Raw genomic sequence first — 26,211 nt, forward strand, 5'->3', positions numbered from 1 at the left:
TTATTTCAACTGCAGATGCAACAAATGACTTTATAATCACAAAATAATGATCCATAGTCTTTTTGATTCATGATTCATAGTCTTCAGCAGGCCACTTATGCTTGATTTCATGACACAATGCTTCGGGCCAGTTTGAATTTAGGAATTTACTCCATATATAAGGCGCACTGGACTATAAGGCGCACTGTCGGCTTTTGAGAAGATTTTAGGTTTTTAGGTGCGCCTTATAGTCCGGAAAATACGGTAGTTTCTCTATCTGAGCATTGGGTGGCACCAACAAAATTGAAGAGCAAATGTGACTATGTATTGCAGTGATCAAATTTGAATGTCAACAAGTCCAGACACCTGCTGTCCATTCTAAACCTTTTTGTAGCCATTGAAGGTTTCCAATTGCTAATCTAAGTACAACAAAGCTAGATGCTAATGATACTGCTAGACCTCTGTCGGTGTTGTGACTTCATTCCTAAAGAAGGCAAAGCCAATGCATGTACTTTAAAAGACAATTTGATGAAAGTTGGTAGCCATGACAGACATTTATTTTGGGTCTGCTTCTTTGTCTTCTTCTTGGATTCGTTGGCATCTTTTTTCTTTTATGACAAAGTAGCAGCGTGCTGCCCCGAGTGTAGTCGTAGTGTACTTTTGCTTTGAACAGTAACATCAACAAGATGCGTGCGCTTTAAATGACTAGGATTGCACCTTGATTGCATAATCCTGTTTACCAATCTTGGTTAATGATGGTTCTACAACTTAACTCAAAGGTAAACAGATGTGTTATTTTCCAACATTATTCACACTACCACTACATCATTAATGTTGAATAATAAATATTATACACAGTGGCGGTTCTACACTGAATTACTCCCTGGGCGAGTCTATTTCTGAGCCTCTCCACCCGTAAAACAAACGCATTTTATTTTGAAGTTTTTTTTTTTTTTAATATTAGAACAGTATATGCTCCAAAGTATTTTAAAAGAACCCCCATAATTGCAATTACAGTTGAGCTTTATATACACAATATAACTCAATTCTACATCCCTTCATGAATTATAAATCTAAATAAACATGCCTTTACATGCTAAATGTCATTATTGTAAGTATCATAATAATGTAATGAATAATTTAACAATAATAATAATAATAGTAATAATTAATAATAATGTAATAAATGTCAAATGACATTAATCTGTCTTTCGAGGAAGGGGGAACGATTAGCTCTTTGGTAACTGTCCCAAATTCTATACTTGGCACACTTTCAGTTATCTTGTACTTTATCCTACTGTTTAACAATGTACTCTACTGTACTCACGTTATTGTTAACCAATATCCATACGCAAATCTGTACAAGTCTCCATCTTTTGTATCCGAATTAAACAGTTGGGCAAGTTTGCCATTAAACATACCGAGGTCCTATTCGTCGCTGTCACGTTGTTTTTCTGCACTGATCCTGGCTTTCCAGAAAGCTCCAATTGTGCCTCGCAAGCATGTCTTGTTGTCTATGCCATTTTAGGGGGTCCTAATGCTGTTTTCTTTTCACAAACGATAGTATTCATTTATCAATGGCGGTGGAGTTATATCTTACGTGAAGTCCTCTGATTGGTTTACCGCCCCGATCTACGTAAAACGTAATGTCCTCTGATTGGCTCATTGGGTCTACTACATATTACGCCTGTGTATTACGTCTCTGTGTGGCGAAAGCCACACAAAGCAACTTTACAGATTTACACAAACGGAACTATTTATTTATCAATGGCGGCGGAGGTGGGTACTTTGCACAAACGATAGTATTTAGGGGTGTAAATCGCGGGTTTTGTCACAATACAATATCATATCGATACAAAGAACTACGATACGATATTTGCCAATATCTTAAAGCCTGCTGCGATTCGTTCACGATATATTGTGATATAGTGCTCTACGATCGATATTTTTTTAAAATAAAAAATATAGAACAATATCCTGATTTATAACAATTCATACGCAAAATCAACAAGGTACTCTTTATTTAGGAAATTACAAGAGTATTGCAGTATGCAAAGTGCTTATTTTAACACTGAACTTTGATGTCGTGTTTTTTCTTTAAATATGCGGCGAGATTTGTGCTCCCTGAATATTTGATCACCGCATGGCAGGATTTACAAACTGCACGTGTCTTGTCCGTTGAGCCATATTTTCTTTGGAATCCAAAGTGCTTCCAAACGAATGACTTGAAGCCTAAAGGGGAGCAAATTTCTTCGTCTTTTTGGACACTAGCCATAGCACCAGCCCAGGAGCCGCGTACTTGTTGTCGACTCCCCTTTCACGTGCGTGCTCTGCTCACAACACAACACGCGCAGTGCGCTCCCGGAAAGAGGAAGCAAGCAACAATGAACTGGATTTCAAAATAAAGTCGCGTCTAATGTCCGAGGTCAAACATATATATAAATATATATGTTTACGATATAAATCGATGTTTACGTTTAGCATCGATGCCAATAAATCGTAGAGCATTATATCGATTAATCGATGTGTATCGATGTATCGTTACACCCCTAATAGTATTTATTTACTAATGCCGACGTGTTACGTCCAGTCCTCTGATTGTTTTTTGCTCCGATCTACGTAAAACATCATGTCCTCTGATTAGTTCAGCGGGTCTATATGCCTGTATAATACGGAAGCCACACAAAACAACTTTACAGATTTTGGAATCTGGTCCACACAAAAGCACCTTAATAAAAGGCGCACCTTAATTTTTTGAGAAAATTAAAGGCTTTTAAGTGTGCCTTATGGTGCGGAAAATACGGTAACTGAATTACTTCATAGTAAAAGTAACTCGTTACCAGCCAAAGTGTTACATTTAAAAAAATATATACCGTTTTTTTCCGTGTATAGTGCGCAAAATTTTACTAATTTATTGTCCTAAAATCTGGGGTGCGCATTATACATGGGTACAAAAAAAAAAAAAAAAAAAATTTTATTTTTTTAATTTTTTTTTTTTTTTTTTTTTTAAGTCCCAATGATCGTCACACGCAGGGAGGCAATGGGTCCCATTTTTATAGTCTTTGGTATGGTCTTAACTAGGCTGGATGTAATTTTTTTTGTTGGCGTTGATTTCTCCGACTGCCCGTAAACGCACCACCGCGCTTCGTGCGCGCACGGGACAGCAAACGAGCAGGTGATCGAGCAAGCGTCTGATACGAGAGCATTGCGGTCGCATGGAGCGTGTTTGAAGTGAACAGCAGAGAAGAAAGGCAAAGTGTTGTGAAATAAAATGCACAGAACGGATGCGCAAAACACGTCAGCTATATAAAGAGCGAGAGTTGTTTTCTTCCTATTAGTTTCAATTCACAGTTTAATTAGCAGTTTCAATCAGCAAATAACAAAATGCGTATTACAGGTAATATTTTATTTCACAACACTTTGCCTTGTTCCTTTGGTCTCTGCTGTTCATCCTAAAACACAAAGGCGCTCTTTAAGCAATGCGACAGTGAGCGCCCGGCGCGCTGCGGTTGCGCGACCGCACCAAATTAAGCTCCCTGCGCAGTGCGCACTGAGGTCCACTTAAATTTTAGAAAGTACATCAGGACTTTAAAAATATCTTCTAAATTTCAGCGACGGCTCTGTCACACTAATCGACCAGCCCGGTGCAGTTGGGCGGTCGGCGGCGCGCTACGGTTGAGCGTTCTCTCGCACGCTTTCTCTCTCGCTCTCTCTCGCTCTCGCACACACGCAAACCGGATATCATACGGAGGCCGCCATTACAGATGCGCAGAACGGATGAGCAAGACACGTCAGCTATATAAAGAGCGAGAGTTCAGTTCTCTACCTAAATCCGTATTACAGGTAATATTTTATTTCACAACACTTTGCCTTGTTCCTTTCTTCTCTGCTGTTCACTTCAAACACGCTCCATGCGCACGGAGCGCGGTGGTGCGTTTACGGGCAGTCGGAGAAATCAACGCCAACAAAAAAAATTACATCCAGCCTAGTTAAGACCATACCAAAGACTATAAAAATGGGACCCATTGCCTCCCTGCGTGTGTGACGATCATTGGGACTTAAAAAAAAAAAAAAAAAAAAAAAAAAAAAAATTTTTTTTTTAAAAAAAATTAATAAAAATTGGGTGCGTATTATACATGGGTACAAGCTTTTTTCCAGCATCAGCATGCCATTTTTAGGGGTGCGTACTATACATGGGGGCGCACTATACACGGAAAAAAACGGTACATAATTTATATAAATATATATATACAAATAATACTACAAATAAATTAATTCAGTAACATTACCGGGTCAAAATACAATTCAAACTGCAAACCTCACAGACACATTACATGCAGGTTTTTGCCTTTAACCTCAATGAATTTGAAATAATGTTTATTTCGCTACCTTGCAAATGCTAACTTTTCATTGACTTGCTCATCTGTCTCTTCTCCATTTTGTGTTGCGTGTGACTACCGACTAATGTGCTAGGGTTGTCAGAAATATTTATACCTCGATACTAATCGAGACCGCAATACGATATGAAATGCAAAACTGGGTTTTAAAAGTATCGATACTTTGCCATATTTTCCCCCCTCCTCCAGTAGACACACAAACACTGCAGCACCACTGCCTCACCCACACAGCTCCTCCCTAGTAAGTCCCCACCGCCTCTTCCATGACGCAGCATGCTGCTCCAGCCTGGACACAATGGCATGTGCTAGCCACAAATCCGAATCTAGCTTCACAGACTATACCAGCATTAGTGGACAATAATAAAGGCAAAAGTGTTGTGTGGAGGTATTTTGCTTACAAATGCTGACAATTCGGGGCTGGCAACAAACTTCGACAGGCCAATTTGCCAAGTCCAGTAGCGCGTCAAACCTGGCAAAACACCCAAAAGATCGACACCCCCATTTGTACCACGAACACCCCTATTTGCACGACAGAATGGAAAAGGTTTGTACATGCAGTTTCAAGAACATATGCCCGGTTGCATTGAGAAGATAGTCACATTGCGTTACGCGTTTATTGAAAGAAAACACCGCTAGCTAAAGGTCTTAGCATGTCGCTAGCGCTCTCAGCGCAGAACGCTTCTTCATCGTAACATGTGCTAGCTAAGTAAATGTAACATCCAGAAGGAGAATTCTAATCCAAATGTTTGTTTTTTTAAAATAGTGCTGCATTTGAAACATTCTTAAAATGTGTGGTTGAGAATGTATTTGATTTTTCAGTTTGCACTTGAAGATTGTGCTTGAAATAGTTTAATGTTTACAATTCTCAGGTGGCATTTTAAAATTGTGTACACTATTTGAATATTTACAATTCTCAGTTTGTACCTAAAGTTTGCACAAGGTATAGTTTGATGTATGTTGTACAATTTTGCACTATTTTACAAGTGTACTGCAATATAATAGTTGATTTTTGTACATTTAACACCATAGTGCAGCCTGCCAATTAATTGCAGTAGTTGACCACTGGTCGACACGTCTGCCTCACAGTTCAGAGGCTGCGTGTTCGATTCCACCTCTGGTCCTCCCTGTGTGGAGTTTGCATGTTCTCCCCATGCCTGCGTGGGTTTTCCCAGAGAACTCCGGTTTCCTCCCACATCCCAAAAACATGCATGGTAGGCCGGGTGAGCACTCTAAATTGGCAGTAGGTGTGAGTCCGAGTGCAGATGGCTTGGATAGGCTTCAGCCTGTGACCCCTCGTAGGATAAAGTGGTACAGAAAATGGATGGATGGATTAATTGGTGGATTTTTTGGGGGGTAGAGTAGGCATAGGTCTTACAAATGCTGCTCTCTGCCCTGCTCACACATACAGAGCACCGTGTGCAGAGTGATAGCTCTGCTGGAGCAGAAAAAAACTGTAGACTGACATTTTTTTTGTTACTGAATCATGGTAGTGGTATTTGATGCAGACACTAGCCAAGTTTCTATCCAACTTATTTGCATTAATGAAAATTCAGCTCAAGAATCTATTGTGTATCGTGAGTAAAAGTGGGCCTGATTAGTGTGATAAAGTGATGTGTTTAACCGATGACATCGCAGTTATTTTCCTTATTAAACCTGTCTAACGTTAACTCTCAATATCAGAAGTCACTCAAGGTGTAGCACTGCTTTTGCACACTAGGCTGAGAAACATGACAAAGTGATTTATATATTTTGATTGATTCTTGGTATGCAACGTCTAAGCCAGCGGTGTCAAGGAGGTTCGATCAGGCCCGCATTCGATCAGGCCCGCAGGACAATTTAAAAGTAAAAACATGCCTAAAATACACGGAATTAATATTTTTAATAATATGCAATTCATGGATTATCCGCTATGGGGGCACACTGTTTTGATCAGAGTAGAAGACAACATTGTTTTGATCAGAGAAGATAGACCCAAAACAGCAGACGGTAACAATGCGCCAATTGCTGCTTGTTACGACGTTGTTTCTACCCTGGTCTCTACCCCTCCCCGACACCCTCATTCGCCAAAATGTCATTATCCAAACGGAGAAAAGTAGATACGCAGTGTAGAATTTTCAATGAAAAATGGACTACGTCTTTTTTTTCTTTTTTTTTAGTTAAGCACGAAAAACCTTTGTGATTGGTGTGTTTGCAACAAGTTTTGGTATTGAAGGACTATAATATTCGACACCACTACGAGACTCTTCACAGCGAAAAATATGACAGCTTGCAAGGACAACTGAGAAGAGAGAAGATAAAGCGGATTGCAGGCGGGTCTGAGTCAGTGAAGCAGCTGCTATTCACTTCAAACACGCTCCATACGAACGCAATGCTCTCGTATCAGACGCTTGCTCGATCACCTGCTCGTTTGCTGTCTGTCACAATGTACCCTACACAAATCCGAAACATTTGTTGCGGCTCCAAGTCACGACGAGGGGCAAGTTTTGGTTTCCAAGGGTGTTTTTATTCCTCTTCAACGTCTCTCCCATACAGAGCCGTTTTTTTCACGTCCGCACGCCTTTTTCACATGCGCGCACGGAGCGCGGTGGTGAGTTTACGCGCAGTCGGAGAAATCAACGCCAACAAAAAAAATTACATCCAGCCTAGTTAAGACCATACCAAAGACTATAAAAATGGGACCCATTGCCTCCCTGCGTGTGTGACGATCATTGGGACTTAAAAAAAAAAGAAAAAAAAAAAGTAAAATTTAAAAAACAATCATAAAAATTGGGTGCGTATTATACATGGGTACAGGCTTTTTTCCAGCATCAGCACGCCATTTTTAGGGTGCGTATTATACATGGGGGCGCACTATACACGGGAAAAAACGGTACATTAGCCTGACGAGGAATACTATAGCATAGAGGATTTCGGACCTATCAGCAGATTTAGACAGCCAATGGAAACAGAGAGTCAAGTCATTTATTGCATTTTCCGTTGCAATTGACGAGAGCACCGGCATCACAGACGTGGCACAACTGGCCTTATTTATTCGTGGAGTTGATGAGACATTGACTGTTACTGAAGAGTTTCTTGAGTTGGTGCCAATGATGGACACCACAACAGCCGAAGACATGCAGGGCAAATTTGCCTCCGTAGGTCTGGACACATTCTATCAGTATCTACTACCAGGGTACACCAAATTAACAGCCCTGGCTGCTAAACGTTTGTGCATGTCTGGGACAACCTACCTCTGTGAACAGATTTTCTCAGTAATGAATATCAATAAAACACAAATGCGTTCAAGGCTCACAAACAAGCACTTAAATGACATTCTGAAAGTGACAGCTAGTCAGGACATGGCACCTGGTATTGATGCACTTCTACAGGCCAAAAGATCCCAAGTATCAAGAACAAAAACGTTCAGACTAGTCTAATGCCTTTAAAATGCTGCCTTAGATACTGTTTGCGTTGAAAAAAATATAGCTCTGTGAAGATGAATCCTTACTGTGGTGATTTTAAAAAATACATTCTAATGTTAGATTGTAAATGTGTATAGAATATTGGAATTACAGACAGAATTTAAGATACTATAATTCTAACTATAAATGTTTCCTCTACTTAGCAATTGCTGTCTGGTGGCAAAATAACAAAAACCAAATCTAGTATGCCAGTATTTCATTGAGCCAACACCAGGGAAAGCCAAGTGCAGTATCGGCAATGGACTGGTGAGCATGGGAGTGGAAAAAAGTAAAACGAAAAACACGACCAATTTGTGGAGTCACCTGAGGTGACCACCGCCAAACTTACAAGGATGCACATAAATAAAAAGAAGCAGCTGCCTCCACAGCCAAACTTTGCAGTTCTACTGTTATTTAATATGTATATGTTGTATTTTTTATATTTATTTGTATTGTTGAATTAATTTTATTTCTTTTATTTACATGTATAGTTTATACTTATGTTCAAAAATCAAAGACTTTGATTTACTTTTTTAAATTACATGTTTTATATATTTCATACTTAACTCAATTTATTGATTTGTGTGTTGAATAAATGACAAGTTCAGAAGTGTTGTGCACCCTCTTATTATTAGTGTGACATTTCAGCATCCAAATAAAGCACACAAACTTCAATCTAACAGTCGGCCAAAAATATCGGCAGCTCGTATTGATCATCGGTTGACCCTGACAGCAATACAATATTGGTATCGGTTAAAGAAAACCCCATATTAGTCGATCCTTAATCATGTAAGCTTAACCACGTGACATAAAAAATGCCGCTCTGGGCCACCCATGTAAAAAACTGCCACTGACTACAATGGTTTTCAGGCTGCATCTTATCCAACTTAAATCAGAACTGCAATCACACTGGCTACTCAAAGTAGGAGGAAGCAGCATTATGACTTGTCCTTTTTGTTTTACAGCGACGCAATGTAATGTGTTACATTTGAGAACTGCAAGTGAATTAAAGTACCGTATTTTGCGCCCTATTAGGCGCACCGGGTTATAAGGCGCACCTTCAATGAACGGCCCATTTTAAAACTTTGTCCATATATAAGGCGCACCGGACTATAAGGCGCATAAAATAGAAGCTTTACTGCAACAAACTGAGGTTGACTAGGGTTGCGGTATGCACCCACTAGCCAATAACCAACGAGCCCTCTGTAAACAATCGCGTTTCTCAAACGATCTCCTATAAAATGATTGGAACTGACTTAAGTTCGATCTAACGCATTGGTACTGCTTACCTATGCTTCCCTTCCATATCGATCCGTAGATTCACTCGAAACATTAACAGAGCAGCCTATTTTGACATGAAATACCCTCGCGCGTATAGCAGCTATCGTTATAGCATTAGCCATCCGCAATTTCCTATGAGCCTCAGCTCGCAATCTCTCATGAGCCTCAGCAAAGTGTAAACAATCGCGTTTCTCAAACGATCTCCTATAAAATGATCAGAACTGACTAAAGTTCGATCTAACGCATTGGTACTACTTATCTATGTTTCCCTTCCACATCAATCCGTAGATTTACTCAAAACATTAACAGAGCAGCCTATTTTGAAATGAAATAGCCTCGCGGGTACAACAGCTATTCGGTGACGCCCGCTGACTACAGTTACCGTGATGTGACCTTGTAATTTACTAGTCGTACTAAAACGTAATAAAACATTTTGGCAGAGCACTGTGTACAACCAGTATGGATCAACAAATTCATCAATTGATCAATATGTAAGGCGCACCGGACTATAAGGCGCACTGTCGACTTTTGATAAAAAAAATTGGTTTTTAGGTGCGCCTTATAGGGCGGAAAATATGGTAGATACCCTCTTCTTTTGGATGATATTGAGGGACAAATCTAACCAAATACATAGTTGTAGAAAAGCACAGCAACTGCAGCATTTTTTTGGAAGGGGGGAACAAAAGAAACCACATGTGATAATTTTATTATAAAGTTGTAGCATATCATCATGAATGGCAATATGGATCATTTTGTTGTCATAATATTTATGTTACAAGCGCATATTTTCCATATTTTTCAAAAACCATATAGAATGTGGAGACACTGCAAATACACATCATGTGACTGGAGTGTATTCACAATCCTGAGCCAAGTCATAAGGGAATTGTGAAATTTGGAAACAGCCTACCTTTATTGTTACATTGGTTGCTGAAGCTGGCTTGACCATGTGTCTTGAGATGACTTGTGATGTAGGCAGCACTTAGCATTTTGCCACAAATGTTACAGGTGACTTTGCCTTCATGTCTGATCATGTGAGAACGTAGACGGTCTTTGGTAGCGAAGGCAGACGTACAGGCCTAAAATAAGCAAAAATAAATTACTCATAATTTCAAACGCAAAGAAAAGATTTCTTGAGTGGAGAAAACATACTTCTCTTAAACAAGTTATGTTTAACAATCAGTAACATCTAAAATAAATATGTACATCATTTGACTATTTCAACACTGCTGATTATATGCAAAGCAATGGTACAATGACAAAAGTGAATTGACTCAAGAGAAATCAAGATGAATTAAAACTAACTAATCAAAGCTAAATGGAAGGAAATTGAATCTGGGTGACTAGTTGTGTGAATTCCCAATACATCTCTAATTAAACTGAGCAAATGGTCAGAACAAATAAACTTCAATTCACTACAGAAGTCTGAACGTTTGGAGAATTTCTCAGGCTAAGAAATAAGAAAACGTGTATCCAATTGCTTTAATAGTATAGAGGCCCATTATGTATGTCATGTGATATATGTAGTGTTGACATCAGTTACCGTCACTTGGCACTTAAAAGGCCTCTCTGAGGAATGGACATGCTTGACATGACAGCTTAGGTGATCAGGCCTGCACAGAATGATGGAGACATTGAAAACAATTACGCGATCTACAGTTTTAATAAACAATAGCAACTCTGTGGAGCGACACACGCATTTGCATAAAAAAACAAAACTGGAATTTGAACCTGGGTGTGTAAACTTTTTCCAACAACTGTCAGTGCTTGAATTGACCAGTTTGTCTGTTAAAATCTGAATAATGTATGGTATGGCCCGTTTGAATTTATGAGTTAGTCTGGTGAATTGTGAGTTCAGAGTTCAATTTTATTGACACTAGTAACATGATAGAATAAAAACTTCATATAATTTTGTCGCTTACATATATAACTGTTCAATATTTTCTTATTCCATTTTTTCATTAAAAGGAGAATAACCTAAGTGTTTTAACATATGCCCACCATTATCAAATGTGACCAAACTCTCATCTTAGTCATTAGAAATACATTTCATGTGTTTTTGAATTTGAAAATTCAGTATGGGTCTCTTTATTCTTTTTTGTTTTAAGAACATTTTAATTTTATTTTTTTGTTGCTACGTGCATGAAACAATTTATTTTCGTAAAATCGTAATCATACTGTTGTGTTGTATGTGTACGTGATATTATTTTGGCCGTGATTGCGCGTGATCTGAAATTTTGAGATTGTTTAATCTCTCGATTTGTACCTATTTTTCTGTGTATTATATTAAAACCGGGGTGTCACGCTTAGGCACTGGTTAGCACGTCGCCTCACATCACAGAAGTGCGTGGTTCAATTCCTGCTCGGGCCTTCCTGTGTGGAGTCTGCATGTTCTCCCAGAATCTGTGAATTTCCTTTGGATACTCTGACTCCTCCCGCATTCCAAAAACATGCAAGGTAGGGCCGATTAACCACTCTTATTTGTCCTGAGGTGTGATTGAGAGTATCAATGCTTGTTTGTCTATGAGTGCCCTGCAATTGGCTGGCAACCAGCTCAGGATGTCCTCCACCTACTGCCAAAGTCAGCTTGGAGAGGCTCCAGCACAACTGCGACCCTCGTGAGAAGCGGTTCAGATAATGCAGGGGTCCCCAAACTTTTTCCTGTGAGGGCCACATAACCTTTCCCTTCTCTGATGGCGGGCCGGTGGCAGTTAGTAACAGAAAAAGTGTGACGATCGTAGGGGAGCTTAAAAAATTATTGTTTTCCAGAAAGCCACACATAACCAAATAACGGTTATTTAATAACCCTTACCAGGTTCTTTACAGAAAAAAAAGTCAGGAAACTTATAATAACACTATTAATGAAATAAATAATAACTAAACCCTCTCTGAGTTCTTCACAGAAAAAACAGGAAATAAATAATAACTAAATAACTCTCTCTGGGTTCTTCATAGAAAAAAAACCATGGAACATTAACTTTCTGTTGTGCCATGCACAATCTTAACAGATAAAAGTTCAGCTCAGTTGTCAGAGCAGAACCTCTCTGACACATATGAGCAGTCTCTTAAAGTTCTTGTGTTCCTTCCTTATAATCCTTTTGTAGGTTCCAGTAGGCTTGTAGACACCGCTGTCTTTTTAGTTTTTAGTTTGATAGTGCGTCATAGTCTGGAGTAAAATTTGTTGTGGCAATTCTTAGGCGAGATCCGAGGTGTTGGTCCGTTTACCTCGATCTGTGACGGGTAGATGTTGACGTTCATGTGGCTGAACGTCACGTCGCGTACGTCGAGCCAAATTGGCAACTCTTTTAAACGCTCGGCACTGTGTTCACCCTGCTTTACTTGGGCGACATTTTAACGGAAGGATTCCAGGGGAAGGTTTGTGGGTGGCTTTAGCGCAAAACTGCATCTGAAAGCTCAGCGCGCAAATTACAAGAATGCTGTCGTCACAGCCCACGCTCTAAATTCGGGACTGATACAAATAGAGCGCGAGTGCGCCATGTCAGTACACGCACTTGTGAGTGTGCACCGAGCTTTCTGACACGGCTTCCGGTAGTAAATGCGCAGGCGAGCTTCCCCATCTACTGGGGAAACGCAGTCATTGCAGGCAAAATGAGCAAAAAAAAAAAAAAAAAAAAGTTTAATAATACAATTTATTCAGGGTTGGCGGGCCGGATTAATCGGTCCCGCGGGCCGTATCCGGCCCGCGGGCCTTATCCGGCCCGCGGGCCGTAGTTTGGTGACCCCTGAGATAATGGATGGATGGATATTAAAACTAATGTATATTACAATCATACACTTTTACTGGCACTTGCTGTCCTTTTGGTTAATATGATCAAATGTGTTTGGATGTTTATTTATACAAACAAATAACTACATACCTGGAGAATCCTTTCCCACATACAGAACAAATATAAGGCTTGTGAACACCACCATCATGGGAGCGTGCATGATATGTCATTCGATCCTTCCTCTTGAACCTCTGATGACAGATGGGACACTCAAATGGCTTTTCATCAGAGTGTGACAACTTGTGGCGGTTCAGGTGATAGACATCCCTAAAAGCCTTCCCACACATATCACAGCCATGATTCTTTTTCACAGGTTTGGGGGGCTTCTTAGGGATGTTCTGCTGCTGTTGGTGTTGCATCGGGGTCATGATACTCGTGCCTGTCGCAGTTGATGTGGTGGCTGTTGTCAAAATGCCAGCTACAGTAGTAATGTATGAAGGGTTTCCACTGTTATCTCGAGGTAAAGTGGATATGATTGGCACCATGGTGGGAGCTGCTTGCGTCTTCTTCGGCCGCGATACCATCTTAATGCCGGTGTGGCATGACTCGTGCCGCCGCAGGTGGTAGCTGTCCCGGAAAGCCTTGTTGCAATAGCCACAAATAAATGGCGTCTTTGATTTAGGCTCTTTTTTGACCACAGCAAGTGGAGGTCCTCCACCGCCTCCTGCCCCAGTGCCACTGGCCACATTGTCTTTGAGAAGTTCGGCAGCGCTGACTGGTGGTTTTTGATCCAACACTATGGGCAGCACTGGTTTCTGATCAGGCGGCTCTGATCCAGAAGTGAGCAACGGCAAGAGGCTGTTCCCGGCTAATTGGTGCTGGTGGTGGAGTGCCTCGTTAGCCTGCTACAATGGGGAAAAACAGAGCAGGAGAATGGCTTTTGAGTAAAAATACAACATCAAGGATTTTTGCATCCAACTGACAAAAGTATCAGAATCTAATCATCAAGGTAAATACATAGGTGATGTGCACAGTTACCAATCATCCTGACAAAGGGTGTTCAGTCTTCATCAACAAAAATTGCACGAAACAATTTCATGTTTCACCAGACCAAATTGAGCACATTAGTTGGAAATGATTTATTACAGAGGAGATTGGGGCATGAAGAAAATAAACCACTGCTGCCAAGTGGAATCAGGTGTCCTTGTTTAGCCCTGTACGAACTTAATTGGTTCCACAACCGGGTTTGTAAGTGGAAGCAACGTTTTCTATAGGAATCAATGTAAAAGCAAATAATGCGTGCTGGACATTACACTATTAATATTAAAAGTCTTTATCCAAGCCTAAAACAAACAATGCGGCGCAGCCTCACCCCAGACTCCACCTCCAGTGGCCCCCAGGTAAATTGAGTTTGAGACCCCTGGTGTAGATGGCCAATTAATCCAAACTACCGTAAATTCCGGACTATAAGCCGCACCGGACTATAAGCCGCACCAGCTAAAATTGGGGGATATTTTAGGTTTTTTCTTACATAAGCCGCACCGGACTATAAGCCGCATGTGCACACGCATTTTTTTTACAAAGAAAGACCGTTCACAGAAAGCCTTTTTAAAGTTTTAATAACATACTTTAACATGTCTTTCTAAACATTGCCTGTGACGAAGGGTTTAGAGCCCTTTGACGCAGGTCACCTAGCGTGCATTCCTACTAAAGCTCATAATAGTCACAAGCAACACAGCCAGAATAAGCAGCAGCCATAGTAGTGTTTCAAAATAGTATTTTTGTTGTTGTTTTTTTCTTCAAGATACCGCAGTGTATAAAAGTGATCAAGTCATCACAAAAATCACGGGAAAAAAATCCTTATATAAGCCGCACCTGACTATAAATTCAGGGTTCAAAATTTGGGGAAAAAGTCGCGGCTTATAGTCCGGAATTTACGGTAATTAAAGTGTCTGCAGAGAATGCATAAAAAATAGTCAGGAAACCATAAAACTTCTGAGAGCCAATGCCAAGCAAGAATGCCATTTTTAAAAAAATTTATAACATGAAATTATTTTCACTACCCTGTGATAATACATATGAATTGTGAAAATGTGAATCTTCTATTACAAATTAATTCCAAAAATCATGGTGCGAGGATTGATTTTTGTATATTGTGATGTAGTGATGATGCAGAGGAACAGAATGGCAATTTGGAAAAATATATATATATATGCAAGCTAAAAGAATAAAGAACTCTCCAAACCAAAGCACGGGAACAAAGCTGACAGACAATAAACAAAGCACTTGCAAGATTGCTCAGCACAAGCTTTTGACACAATCTGTACAGAGGACATCTTAAGTCTGCAGCTGCTGCCAGGCATTGTCCAATCGGTCATGGCAGATTCCCAGTGGGATAGACAGAACAGACGGTGGGAGCTTTTATGAATATTTATGCAAGAATGAAACAAGAAATTCACATTCAAACTAGCTGGTATACAACTGCTCAAAAATTTGGTGATTGAGAAAGACTTGTTTTTTTCTGTAATTACCATAGGGCAGGGTTAAAGAGCTGAACCTTGGCTTTTCAGGTTCAGCCAAGCATCCCAACGCGGTCAGCCAAGCAGGGGAGATGCAGTTTAAGGGGGTGGGGGCGAGACCCAATGTGCTCAGTTTTACCCCACTGTGTTCTTTTATGTACAACCCTGATGCGCTTGCAACATTAATGGGATGGAGAACGTTCAGCTGCCACCCGTATACCTACTTAGGACAAGGGGCCCCGCTATCGTAGCGGAGCGAGTCCAGGGCTGTCACACATTGTCAAATTGCTTTTATAGTTGCCACACAGCAGAATGTTGACAAGAATCATTACTGCAATTACCATTGTCCGAGTATATTCAAACAGAACTGAGAAAACCAAAGCCTGCCCTCTCAACATGTCCTCTCAAGCTTTTGATGCAAATTTGCTGTGTAGGATGAAATCCCTCTTTTGAGAAAAATTACCCCAAAAAATAACATATCAGCACTGTCCAATGATTGGTGTCCAAGGGCTGCACAATACAGTATAGTGAAAAACATATCATGATAATGGTCCATCCAATATGCTCAGTGCAAAAACGTGCGATAAATGAATACTTTCACATGGTATTGCATGCATTGTTGCACGTGTTAAGTGTTTACCCACTGACCAAACAGATGCAACCTTAAATGCGCATCACCCACACCCTCATAGATACTGGTCTCCTATAAGCACCCAGTGAGCGGTTCCACGGCCAGGGTCAGAGCAAAAGCAATGGCGGATGCTGGAATGGAGCAAATTATACAAAAACAATGAAATTTCGCCAGAAAAGTATAGCACATTTGAAATATGGGACGGCTCCAGGAAAGAAGCTATTGCAGATATTACTGTGTAAAGTCATCTCAAAAAATAGAGAGTACGTCAAGAGGTCACACAACAGTCATATGGAACACAACCACAAAGAAGATATGTCAACTCCCAAAACTACTAATGCAAAACAAGTTACAAAATAGCTAATCCACAGTCGAAGATTAAGGGCACTTTTGAGAATGTCACAATTTACGAGAATATTTCAGTGCCAGAGAGGTATTAATGCAGCATTCTCAATTTGCCACACTTGATCAAACGAGTCAGAAAATACGCAGCAAGCAGCTCACGTTCCGAGAGACTTTTTGGTGCCTCGGACTCTAAAGTGCGCATGCTGGTTGTGTTGGGAAAAAAAAAAAAAAGCTACAACAACACCTTGAGTAATTTTTGTGCAGGTGTGCAGTGTGACTGTAAACATTAATTTTAAATTAACACAGCATAAATTATGCTTAAGAGAATCAACAACAAGTGGGACACAATCGTGAAGTGGAACGAAATTTATTGGATAATTTAAACTTTTTTAACAAATAAAAAACTGAAAAGTGGGGCGTGCAATATTATTCGGTCCCTTTACTTTCAGTGCAGCAAACTCATTCCAGAAGTTCAGTAAGGATCTTTGAATGATCCAATGTTGTCCTAAATGACTGATGATGATAAATAGAATGCACCTGTGTGTAATTAAGTCTCCGTATTAATGCACCTGCTCTTTGATAGTCTCAGGGTTCTGTTTAAAGCGCGGAGAGAACCATGAAGACAAAGGAACACACCAGGCAGGTCCGAAATACTGTTGTGGAGAAGTTTAAAGCCGGATTTGGATACAAAAAGATTCCCCAAGCTTTAAACATCTCAAGGAGCACTGTGAAAGCAATTATATTGAAATGGAAGGAGCATCAGACCACTGCAAATCTACCAAGACCCGGCCGTCCCTCCAAACTTTCATCTCAAACAAGGAGAAGACTGATCAGAGATGCAGCCAAGGGGCCCATGATCACTCTGGGAGAGTCTGTCCATAGGACAACAATCAGTCGTGCACTGCACAAATCTGGCCTTTATGGAAGAGTGGCGAGAAGAAAGCCATTTCTCAAAGATATCCATAAAAAGTCTTGTTTAAAGTTTGCCACAAGTTACCTGGGAGACACACCAAACGTGGAAGAAGGTGCTTTGGTCAGATGAAACCAAAATCGAACTTTTTGGCCACAATGCAAAATATGTTTGGCGTAAAAGCAACACAGCTCATCACCCTGAACACACTATCCTGTCAAACATGGTGGTGGCAGCATCATGGTTTGGGCCTGCTTTTCTTCAGCAGGGACAGGGAAGATGGCTAAAATTGATGGGAAGATGGATGGAGCCAAATACAGGACCATTCTGGAAGAAAACCTGTTGGAGTCTGCAAAAGACCTGAGACTGGGACGGAGATGTATCATCCAACAGGATAATGATCCAAAACATAAATCCAAATCTTCAATGGAATGGTTCACAAATAGACGTATCCAGGTGTTAGAATGGCCAAGTCAAAGTCCAGACCTGAATCCAATCGAGAATCTGTGGAAAGAGCTGAAGACTGTTGTTCACAAACGCTCTCCATCCAACCTCACTGAGCTCGAGCTGTTTTGCAAGGAAGAATGGGCAAGATTTTCAGTCTCTCGATGTGCAAAACTGATAGAGACATACCCCAAGCGACTTGTAGCTGTAATTGCAGCAAAAGGTGGCGCTGGGTGTAAATCGCGGGTTTTGTCACGGTACGATATCATATCGATACAAAGAACCACGATACGATATTTGCCGATATCTTAAAGCCTGCTGTGATTCATTCACGATACATCACGATATAGAACAATATCCTGATTTTCAACAATTCATACGCAAAATCAACAAAGTACTACAAACTCTTTATTTAGGAAATTACAAAGTGCTTCCAAACGAATGACGAAGCCCAAAGGGGAGCGAATTTCCTCGTCTTCTTGGACACTAGCCATAGCACTAGCCATAGCACCAGCCCAGGAGCCGCGTAGTTGTCGGCTCTCCTTTCACGTGCCTGCTCTGCTCACAACACAACACCCCGCGCACTGCTCCCGAAAAGAGGAAGCAAGCAACAATGAACTGAATTTCAAAATAAAGTCGCGTCTAATGTCCGAGGTCAAAAACGGGCGATATACGTAGATCGATGTTTACGTTTAGCATCGATGCCAACAAAGCATTATATCGATTAATCCATGTGTATCGATGAATCGTTACACTCCTAGTATATACACATATACACACACACACATACATATATATACCGTTTTTTTCCGTGTATAGTGCGCAAAATTTAACTAATTTATTGTCCTAAAATCTGGGGTGCGCATTATACATGGGTACAAAAAAAAATTGTAATTTTTTTTTTTTTTTTTTTTTTTTTTAAGAAAGTCATGGTCCAACAAAACCAACAACAGGACTGACCGACAAAGTCGTGGAACAAAAAGACAGGGTGACATTACCAAAGACAGGAACAGAAACCAAACAGAGATCATGACAGTAACACATGCAATGATCCGACGGTGAGCGAGGGGCAGACAGGACTTAAATACAAAACACGTTACATCGATCGAGGTGACACAGGAAGAGAGGGGCGACGCGAACAGAAACTATGGCAACCTAGACACATAGCAAAACTCCCTCGAAATAAAACTTGAAATCACCTTTCTTCTTGTTTGTTGTCAATCGCGCATCGCATTCAGCCATCCTGCCCAACACACTTAGTCAGTAAAATTAATAATTGACAACACATCGTTTGATGCGATGGTGCAATCCTTGATGGTGTGTTATTGTCAAATATTGTTTGTTTTTAATCTCCATCGCGGACCAAACGTCATACGGAGGCCGCCATTACAGATGCGCAGAACGGATGCGCAAGACACGTCAGCTATATTAAGAGCGAGAGTTGTTTTCTTCCTATTAGTTTCAATTCACAGTTTAATTAGCAGTTTCAATCAGCAAATAACAAAATGCGTATTACAGGTAATATTTTATTTCACAACACTTTGCCTTGTTCCTTTGGTCTCTGCTGTTCATCCTAAAACACAAAGGCGCTCTTTAAGCAATGCGACAGTGAGCGCCCGGCGCGCTGCGGTTGCGCGACCGCACCAAATTAAGCTCCCTGCGCAGTGCGCACTGAGGTCCACTTATAAATTTTAGAAAGTACATCAGGACTTTAAAAATATCTTCTAAATTTCAGCGACGGCTCTGTCACAATAATGCGACCAGCGCGGTGCAGTTGGGCGGTCGGCGGCGCGCTACGGTTGAGCGTTCTCTCTCGCGCTCTCTCTCTCGCGCACACGTGCACACGCACACACACGCAAACCGGATATCATACGGAGGCCGCCATTACAGATGCGCAGAACGGATGCGCAAGACACGTCAGCTATATAAAGAGCAAGAGTTCAGTTCTCTACCTAAATCCGTATTACAGGTAATATTTTATTTCACAACACTTTGCCTTGTTTCTTTCGTCTCTGCTGTTCACTTCAAACACGCTCCATACGACCGCAATGCTCTTGTATCAGACGCTCGCTCGATCACCTGCTAGTTTGCTGTCTGTCACAATGTACCCTACACAAATCCGAAACATTTGTTGCGGCTCCGAGTCACGACGAGGGGCAAGTTTTGGTTTCCAAGGGTGTTTTTATTCCTCTTCAACGTCTCTCCCATACAGAGCCGCCTTTTTCACGTCGGCACGCCCTTTTCACATGCGCGCACGGAGCGCGGTGGTGCGTTTAGGGGCAGTCGGAGAAATCAACGCCAACAAAAAAATGACATCCAGCCTAGTTAAGACCATACCAAAGACTATAAAAATGGGACCCATTGCCTCCCTGCGTGTGTGACGATCATTGGGACTTAAAAAAATTTTTTTTTTAAAAATTCATAAAAATTGGGTGCGTATTATACGTACATGGGTACAAGCTTTTTTCCAGCATCAGCATGCCATTTTTAGGGTGCGTATTATACATGGGGGCGCACTATACACGGAAAAAAACTGTATATATTATCGAAAAAATCGGAATTCAAACGAGATTTTTGCTAAGGTTGTTGAACAAATTTCGGAGGTTGAACTTCGCGAGATGAGCCAAGAGGACCCGAGAAAACCCGCCAACGCAGCCCAGATACCGACTGACTCCATTATTATTGTATTTTCGTTATTTTGAGGATTCTATTAAGCCCTAATCATGCCTCCAAAGAAAGCAAGTGGGAACAGTAAAGGAATCTTAAAACACCAAGTCGCTTTTAAAGCAATGCGACAGTGAGTGCCCGGCGCGCTGCGGTTGCGCGATCGGACCAAATTAAGCTCCCTGCGCAATGAGCTCCACTTAAATTTTGGGAAGTACATCAGGACTTTAAAAATATTTTCTAAATTTCAACGACGGCTCTGTCACAATAATGCGACCAGCGCGGTCCAGTTGCATGGTCGGCGGCGCGCTACGGTTGCACGCCCGGTCCTACTCTACCGAGCTGTCTTTCACCTCCGTGGATGGAAGTCGAGGGCCGGCGCTCAGCCGGGTGGCTGTCCGAGGACGGTGGATGGGGCTCGGTCATGGCTTTTACGCACGCCCGGTCCTATTCTATGGAGCTCTCTTCCACTTCCGTGGCTGGAAGTCCACGCCGCCACACGTCTGTAAGTTTGTTTTGTTAAATAAAGAGCCGTTTACCAAACCCACGTCTTTCCTTGAACTTTGTTAATGCTACAATATAGTTATATAGTAGATCTGTGGAATAACGATGAGGCAGCGGTTGTTTACATAAAGGACAAAGATGGACTCAACGAGCTGCTGCTGCTGCGACGTCGCGCTGCTGTCGTCACTTGAAATTCAAATTACAGTAATCCCTTGCTACATTGCGGTTTCACTTTTTTTTTCTTTTGAAATTTTTTGAAAAAAACAACATATATATAAGTCGCTGGAGTATAAGTCGCCCCCCCACCCAAACTATGAAAAAAAACCGTGACTTATAGTCCGAAAATTACGGTACATATTTTAGGGGCGTAACCGAAGTTCAAAGTACTTTGGTTCAACTGCTCCTTCTGTCATCCTTAACCGCAGTTTGGCCGTGCACGTCCTAATTCCGAGGAGCACTTGAATGTAGCACTCGAGTTGACGACAATAACGAACAAACCCAAACGAGCAGCACTCCCAGCCATATTCGGATCGGCCGTGTGGAGACATTTTGGATTTCCAAATGAGATGACAGAGGATGGTATTTGCGTTGTTACCCGTGTGCAAGTTATTTGTTGTTTGTGTCCAATGAAACTGTCCGTGGGAGAGAACAGTAACACGTCAAATATGCTAGCGCATATGAGGGGATATCACCCCGGCACCGAGCTCACTCAGCTCTGCGGAGCAGTGAAACCATAACGGCAGCCAAATATTCATAGGCTTTCAAAGTGAAACTTGGTTTGAAATCAGATGGTGCAAAAGCAATAACTAACGGCAGCCAATTTCCCCATTTTGTTTGATTAGAAGTCAGCAGTCTAACGATGTGGTAAAAACAAAAAAACAAGTTTCAATATATTAGTTTGGACTCTAGATGTGCACAAAACTATGCTACAATTTGAAGACCTGCAAGTCAAAAACTGTACTATATTTTGCACATCTTTTTTGACAATGTGTGGTAGCTGACAATGTCAAGTGACAAGAGAAGTCAGTAGAAGATAATATATTCCATCAAGGAATGCAAATTTTGTGTAATTAGCCAAATTTAGTAGTTCCCTCTCTGCATTATAACAATCTGTAACGTAACCTGCGAAAAGTCTTCATTGATAACTTGAGTCTTGATGAATAAACATCAATATCTCATATTACAGAAAAGCGTTCCGTTTGATGTCATGGCCTTCACAAATGAGATTCGCGTTCTCTCTTGCTATTAAGACTATGCTACTGCGGTTTGTGGTCACTGGTAACATCCGAAAGTTTGCAATGGTTGTGGTCCAGCTTTTCGCAAGGGATCCGCGTGCTACCGACTCTCGCTTTTGCTTTCCTTAATCAGCTAACTTGTGGTAAACGCACTTTACACAATGCCTCCTGCATGGGCGTACGCACATCAACGATACTAAATCACTGCCCGAAATCAGTTTAGTCGGCTGTGAAGGAGATTGCTGCAGTGGTCAGGAGAAAAGAAGCCTACTGCGCTAAACGAATAGCCGACACGTTTAGCATGGCTAGATGGGAAAGCAATGGCTCGGGCTATTGAGTTAGCGCGCGCGCGCGCGCAACAGTAGCGCAGTGGAGATTTCAAATAAATTCGTCCTTTAAATATACCAAAATGATTCAAGTCCAGTATCGTTAAACCTACTTAAATGAGGTGGTATTTAGGTAATCGGTGCACCAGACAGATGTAGCTTTCGTCTTCGATACAGTAGTTTGCTGCTGGATGAGCTAGCTAGAAAGCTAATGCTAACACCTTTGTTTTGCTGGGCAAACTCTACTTCAATTTCAAAAAGCATTACAAACACAATTTCATGACGAACATCATTTGCATGGTTCAAGGATTAGCATGCATTTTCTCAAACACGCACACGTGCCGTGTTACTTACTTGAAATAAAAACGTACTCCAGCTGGGTTCCATTGCAACTCTTACGCTAAAACCTGCAGGAAACCAAGGAGGAATCCTCAACAAAGCAGCCAGCTAAACATAGCACCAACTTCCTGTCATCCCTCGGGCTGCACCAAATAAAATTGACCAGCTCGCCTGAATTCGACAAATAATGTAACAGATGTAACAGTATAGTTTTGGCCTCTTGTTGACAGAACATTAATTCCTACCTTAATATTGAATTAGGGTGGCTTTGTTACTCGACGAAAATGTTTGCGATATCTATCCGCTACTAAAAATTCACCATTACTAAATATGTAAACATTTTAGAGTTTTAATATTTGAAAAGTCAAGATTAAAATAGAATGTAAACAGGTTTGTGACCATCCTCTGCCATATAGAGAAATTGCCATGATTTAAAACGGCACTGTAAAAATATGAGGTGCGACTTTCAGTCTTATACATTTGGTGATTTCAAACGGCACTGTAAAAATATTAGGTGCGACTTTCAGTCTGATACATTTGGTAATTCTGCTGTATTTATAACAGGGTTTTAACAGTTTGGGATGTTTCATCATAGTTCTAATTTTTATTTCGTTTTGTTTTGAAAGAAAGTTTTTAGTTGTTATTTGTTTTGAAAAGATTTTCTTTTAATTTTCTTTTTAATTCACACATCCATTTACTGAACTCCTCACAAGGGCCGTGAGCAGAAGACGGGGGACACCCTGAACGATTTCTTTAATACAGTGAATATTTGTTGAGATGAGTGAAAGCTTTTTTTAAAAGGTCAAAGTAAACAACTGCTTGAACTTTCTTCTCTCCGGGGATGCACAGCAATACTGAAGTAAATATGTAAAATGAACTCCAAAATGTCATACATGATATTAACTGAGATTGTATAAATCAAAAATGAAAGACGTTTTGGCTGTAGTTAGTTTTAGTTACGTTATAAAGGTAAGATGTCGCTTCAATAAGTTTTCACATATGTTTTTATTTTATTTTGTCAACAAAAATGTTTTTTCCCGTTATATTTTTAATTATTCCATTAGTTTTTTTGCCAACTATAGCAACCTTGATTTAGAATGGAGAAAATTGCACCCACGGTAATGAACATTGTCAAGTTAATGCTTCTCTGACAGGATCAATCAAGCTATGTACTAGCATCGAGGTATCAAACTCATTTTTGTCGAGGGCCACATCAGAATAATGGTTGCCCTCAAAAGGCAAAACATGAACAAAAACAAGAAACAAAAATTCCATAAACCCAATCCATTCATCCATTTATCTATACTGCTTGTCCTCATTAGGATTACTGGTGTTCTGGAGCCTATACCAGCTGACTTCGGGTGAGAGGTAATCCTGAATTGGTTGCAACCAACTTGCAGGCCAATCTCAGAGGCAACCATCCATCCATCCATTATATACACAACTTGTCCCCATGGGGGTCACGGGCGTGCTGGAGCCTATTCCACCAGTCATCAGGCAGTAGTCAGGGGACACCCTGAACCGATTGCCAGCCAATTGCAGGGCACACAGAGACAAACAACTCTCCGCACTCGCACTCACACAATTTGGAGTGCTCAATTGGCCTGCCAAGCATGTTTTTGGGATGTGGGAGGAAACCGGAATGCCTGGAGAAAACACACGCGGGCACGGGGAGAACATGCAAACGCCACACGGTGAGGGCCGGAGGTGGACTCGAACCAGCACCCTCCTCACTGTGAGGCGGACGTGCTAACCAGTGCGCAGAGGCAACCAATGTAATGTAAAAAAAAAGTTATTTAAATTTGAACGTAATAATTATCCAGGTTATGAATATTCCATATGCATTTGCACGGATGTAAAAATGTCTGACAATATCTTCTTGCGTGTTATGCCATGAATATAAAATAGTACCGTTTTTTTTTCGTGTATAATGCGCAAAATTTAACTAATTTATTGTCCTAAAATCTGGGCTGCGCATTATACATGGGTAAATAGTTTTTTTAATTTTTTTAATTTTTTTTTTTTTTTTAAGAAAATCATGGTACAAAAAAACCAACAACAGGACTGACCGACAAAGCCGTGGAACAAAAAGACAGGGTGACATTACCAAAGACAGGATCAGAAACCAAACAGACATCATGACAGTAACACATGCAATGATCCGACGGTGAGCGTGGGGCAGACAGGACTTAAATGCAAAACACGTTACATTGATTGAGGTGACACAGGAAGGGAGGGGCGATGCGAACAGAAATTATGGCAACCTAGACACATAGCAAAACTGGGGACGAGACATGACAAATCTCCCTCGAAATAAAACTTGAAATCACCTTTCTTCTTGTTTGTTGTCAATCGCGCATCGCATTCAGCCATCCTGCCCAACACAATTAGTCAGTAAAATTCATAATTGACGACACATCGTTTGATGCGATGGTGAAATCCTTGATGGTGTGTGTCATTGTCAAATATTGTTTGTTTTTTAATCTCCATCGCGGACCGGACGTCATACGGAGGCAGTATGACTGCGCATGCGCACTATGGATCCGATGCGCAGAATGGATGTGCAAGACACGTCAGCTATATAAAGAGCGAGAGTTGTTTTCTTCCTATTAGTTTCAATTCACAGTTTAATTAGCAGTTTCAATCAGCTAATAACAAAATGCATATTACAGGTAATATTTTATTTCATATCACTTTGCCTTGTTCCTTTTGTCTCTGCTATTCACTTCAAACACGCTCCATACGAACGCAATGCTCTCGTATCAGACGCTTGCTCGATCACCTGCTCGTTTGCTGTCACAATGTACCCTACACAAATCCGAAATATTTGTTGCGGCTCCGAGTCACGACGAGGGGCAAGTTTTGGTTTCCAAGGGTGTTTTTCTTCCTCTTCAACGTCTCTCCCATACAGAGCCGCCTTTTTCACGTCCGCACGCCTTTTTCACATGTCCGCACTGATCGCGGTGGTGCCTTTACGGGCAGTCGGAGAAATCAACGCCAACAAAAAAAAATTACATCCAGCCTAGTTAAGACCATACCAAAGACTATAAAAATGGGACCCATTGCCTCCTTGCGTGTGTGACGATCATTGGGACTTAAAAAAATAAATAAATGGGTGCGTATTATACATGGGTACAGGCTTTTTTCCAGCATCAACATGCCATTTTTAGGGTGCGTATTATACATGGGAGCGCATTATACACGGAAAAAAACGGTAACTCTTTTTTAAATTTGTCATGAAACCCACATTACACCATCAATTAACTGTAACGTTGTGAAAAATCAGTTCACAGATTTATGTTTATGTTTATTTACGTTCCAATTTATGTGGAGAGTACTCACGACAATTCAAAATGAGAATCGGTAGTGTGTATGGCCTCCTCACACATGTATGCACTCCTGGCATCGGCGCATACTCTTGATAAATCGATGGATTTTTTTTCCCAAGGAATCTTCTGGTGATTGCTGA

The 26,211-nt window shown here is 40.9% G+C and overlaps 1 protein-coding gene across 3 annotated transcripts in view; it reads right to left on the minus strand.

Moving 5' to 3' along the window:
* Positions 1-22,863, minus strand: part of LOC133155170 (vascular endothelial zinc finger 1-like) — a 36,019-nt gene extending 13,156 nt beyond the window's left edge. For all 3 annotated transcript variants that reach the window (XM_061280261.1, XM_061280260.1, XM_061280259.1), the window contains exons 1-4: positions 22,758-22,863; positions 12,976-13,730; positions 10,641-10,710; positions 10,008-10,176 (exon numbers count right to left, since the gene is read on the minus strand). In XM_061280261.1, coding sequence (XP_061136245.1) covers positions 10,008-10,176; positions 10,641-10,710; positions 12,976-13,730; positions 22,758-22,790 — 1,027 coding nt within the window. In that variant the 5' untranslated portion in view covers positions 22,791-22,863. The remainder of the gene's footprint in view (positions 1-10,007; positions 10,177-10,640; positions 10,711-12,975; positions 13,731-22,757) is intronic.
* Positions 22,864-26,211: the final 3,348 nt, after the last annotated feature.

Source organism: Syngnathus typhle, linkage group LG6, assembly GCF_033458585.1.
Source record: "Syngnathus typhle isolate RoL2023-S1 ecotype Sweden linkage group LG6, RoL_Styp_1.0, whole genome shotgun sequence".
NCBI lineage: Eukaryota > Metazoa > Chordata > Actinopteri > Syngnathiformes > Syngnathidae > Syngnathus > Syngnathus typhle.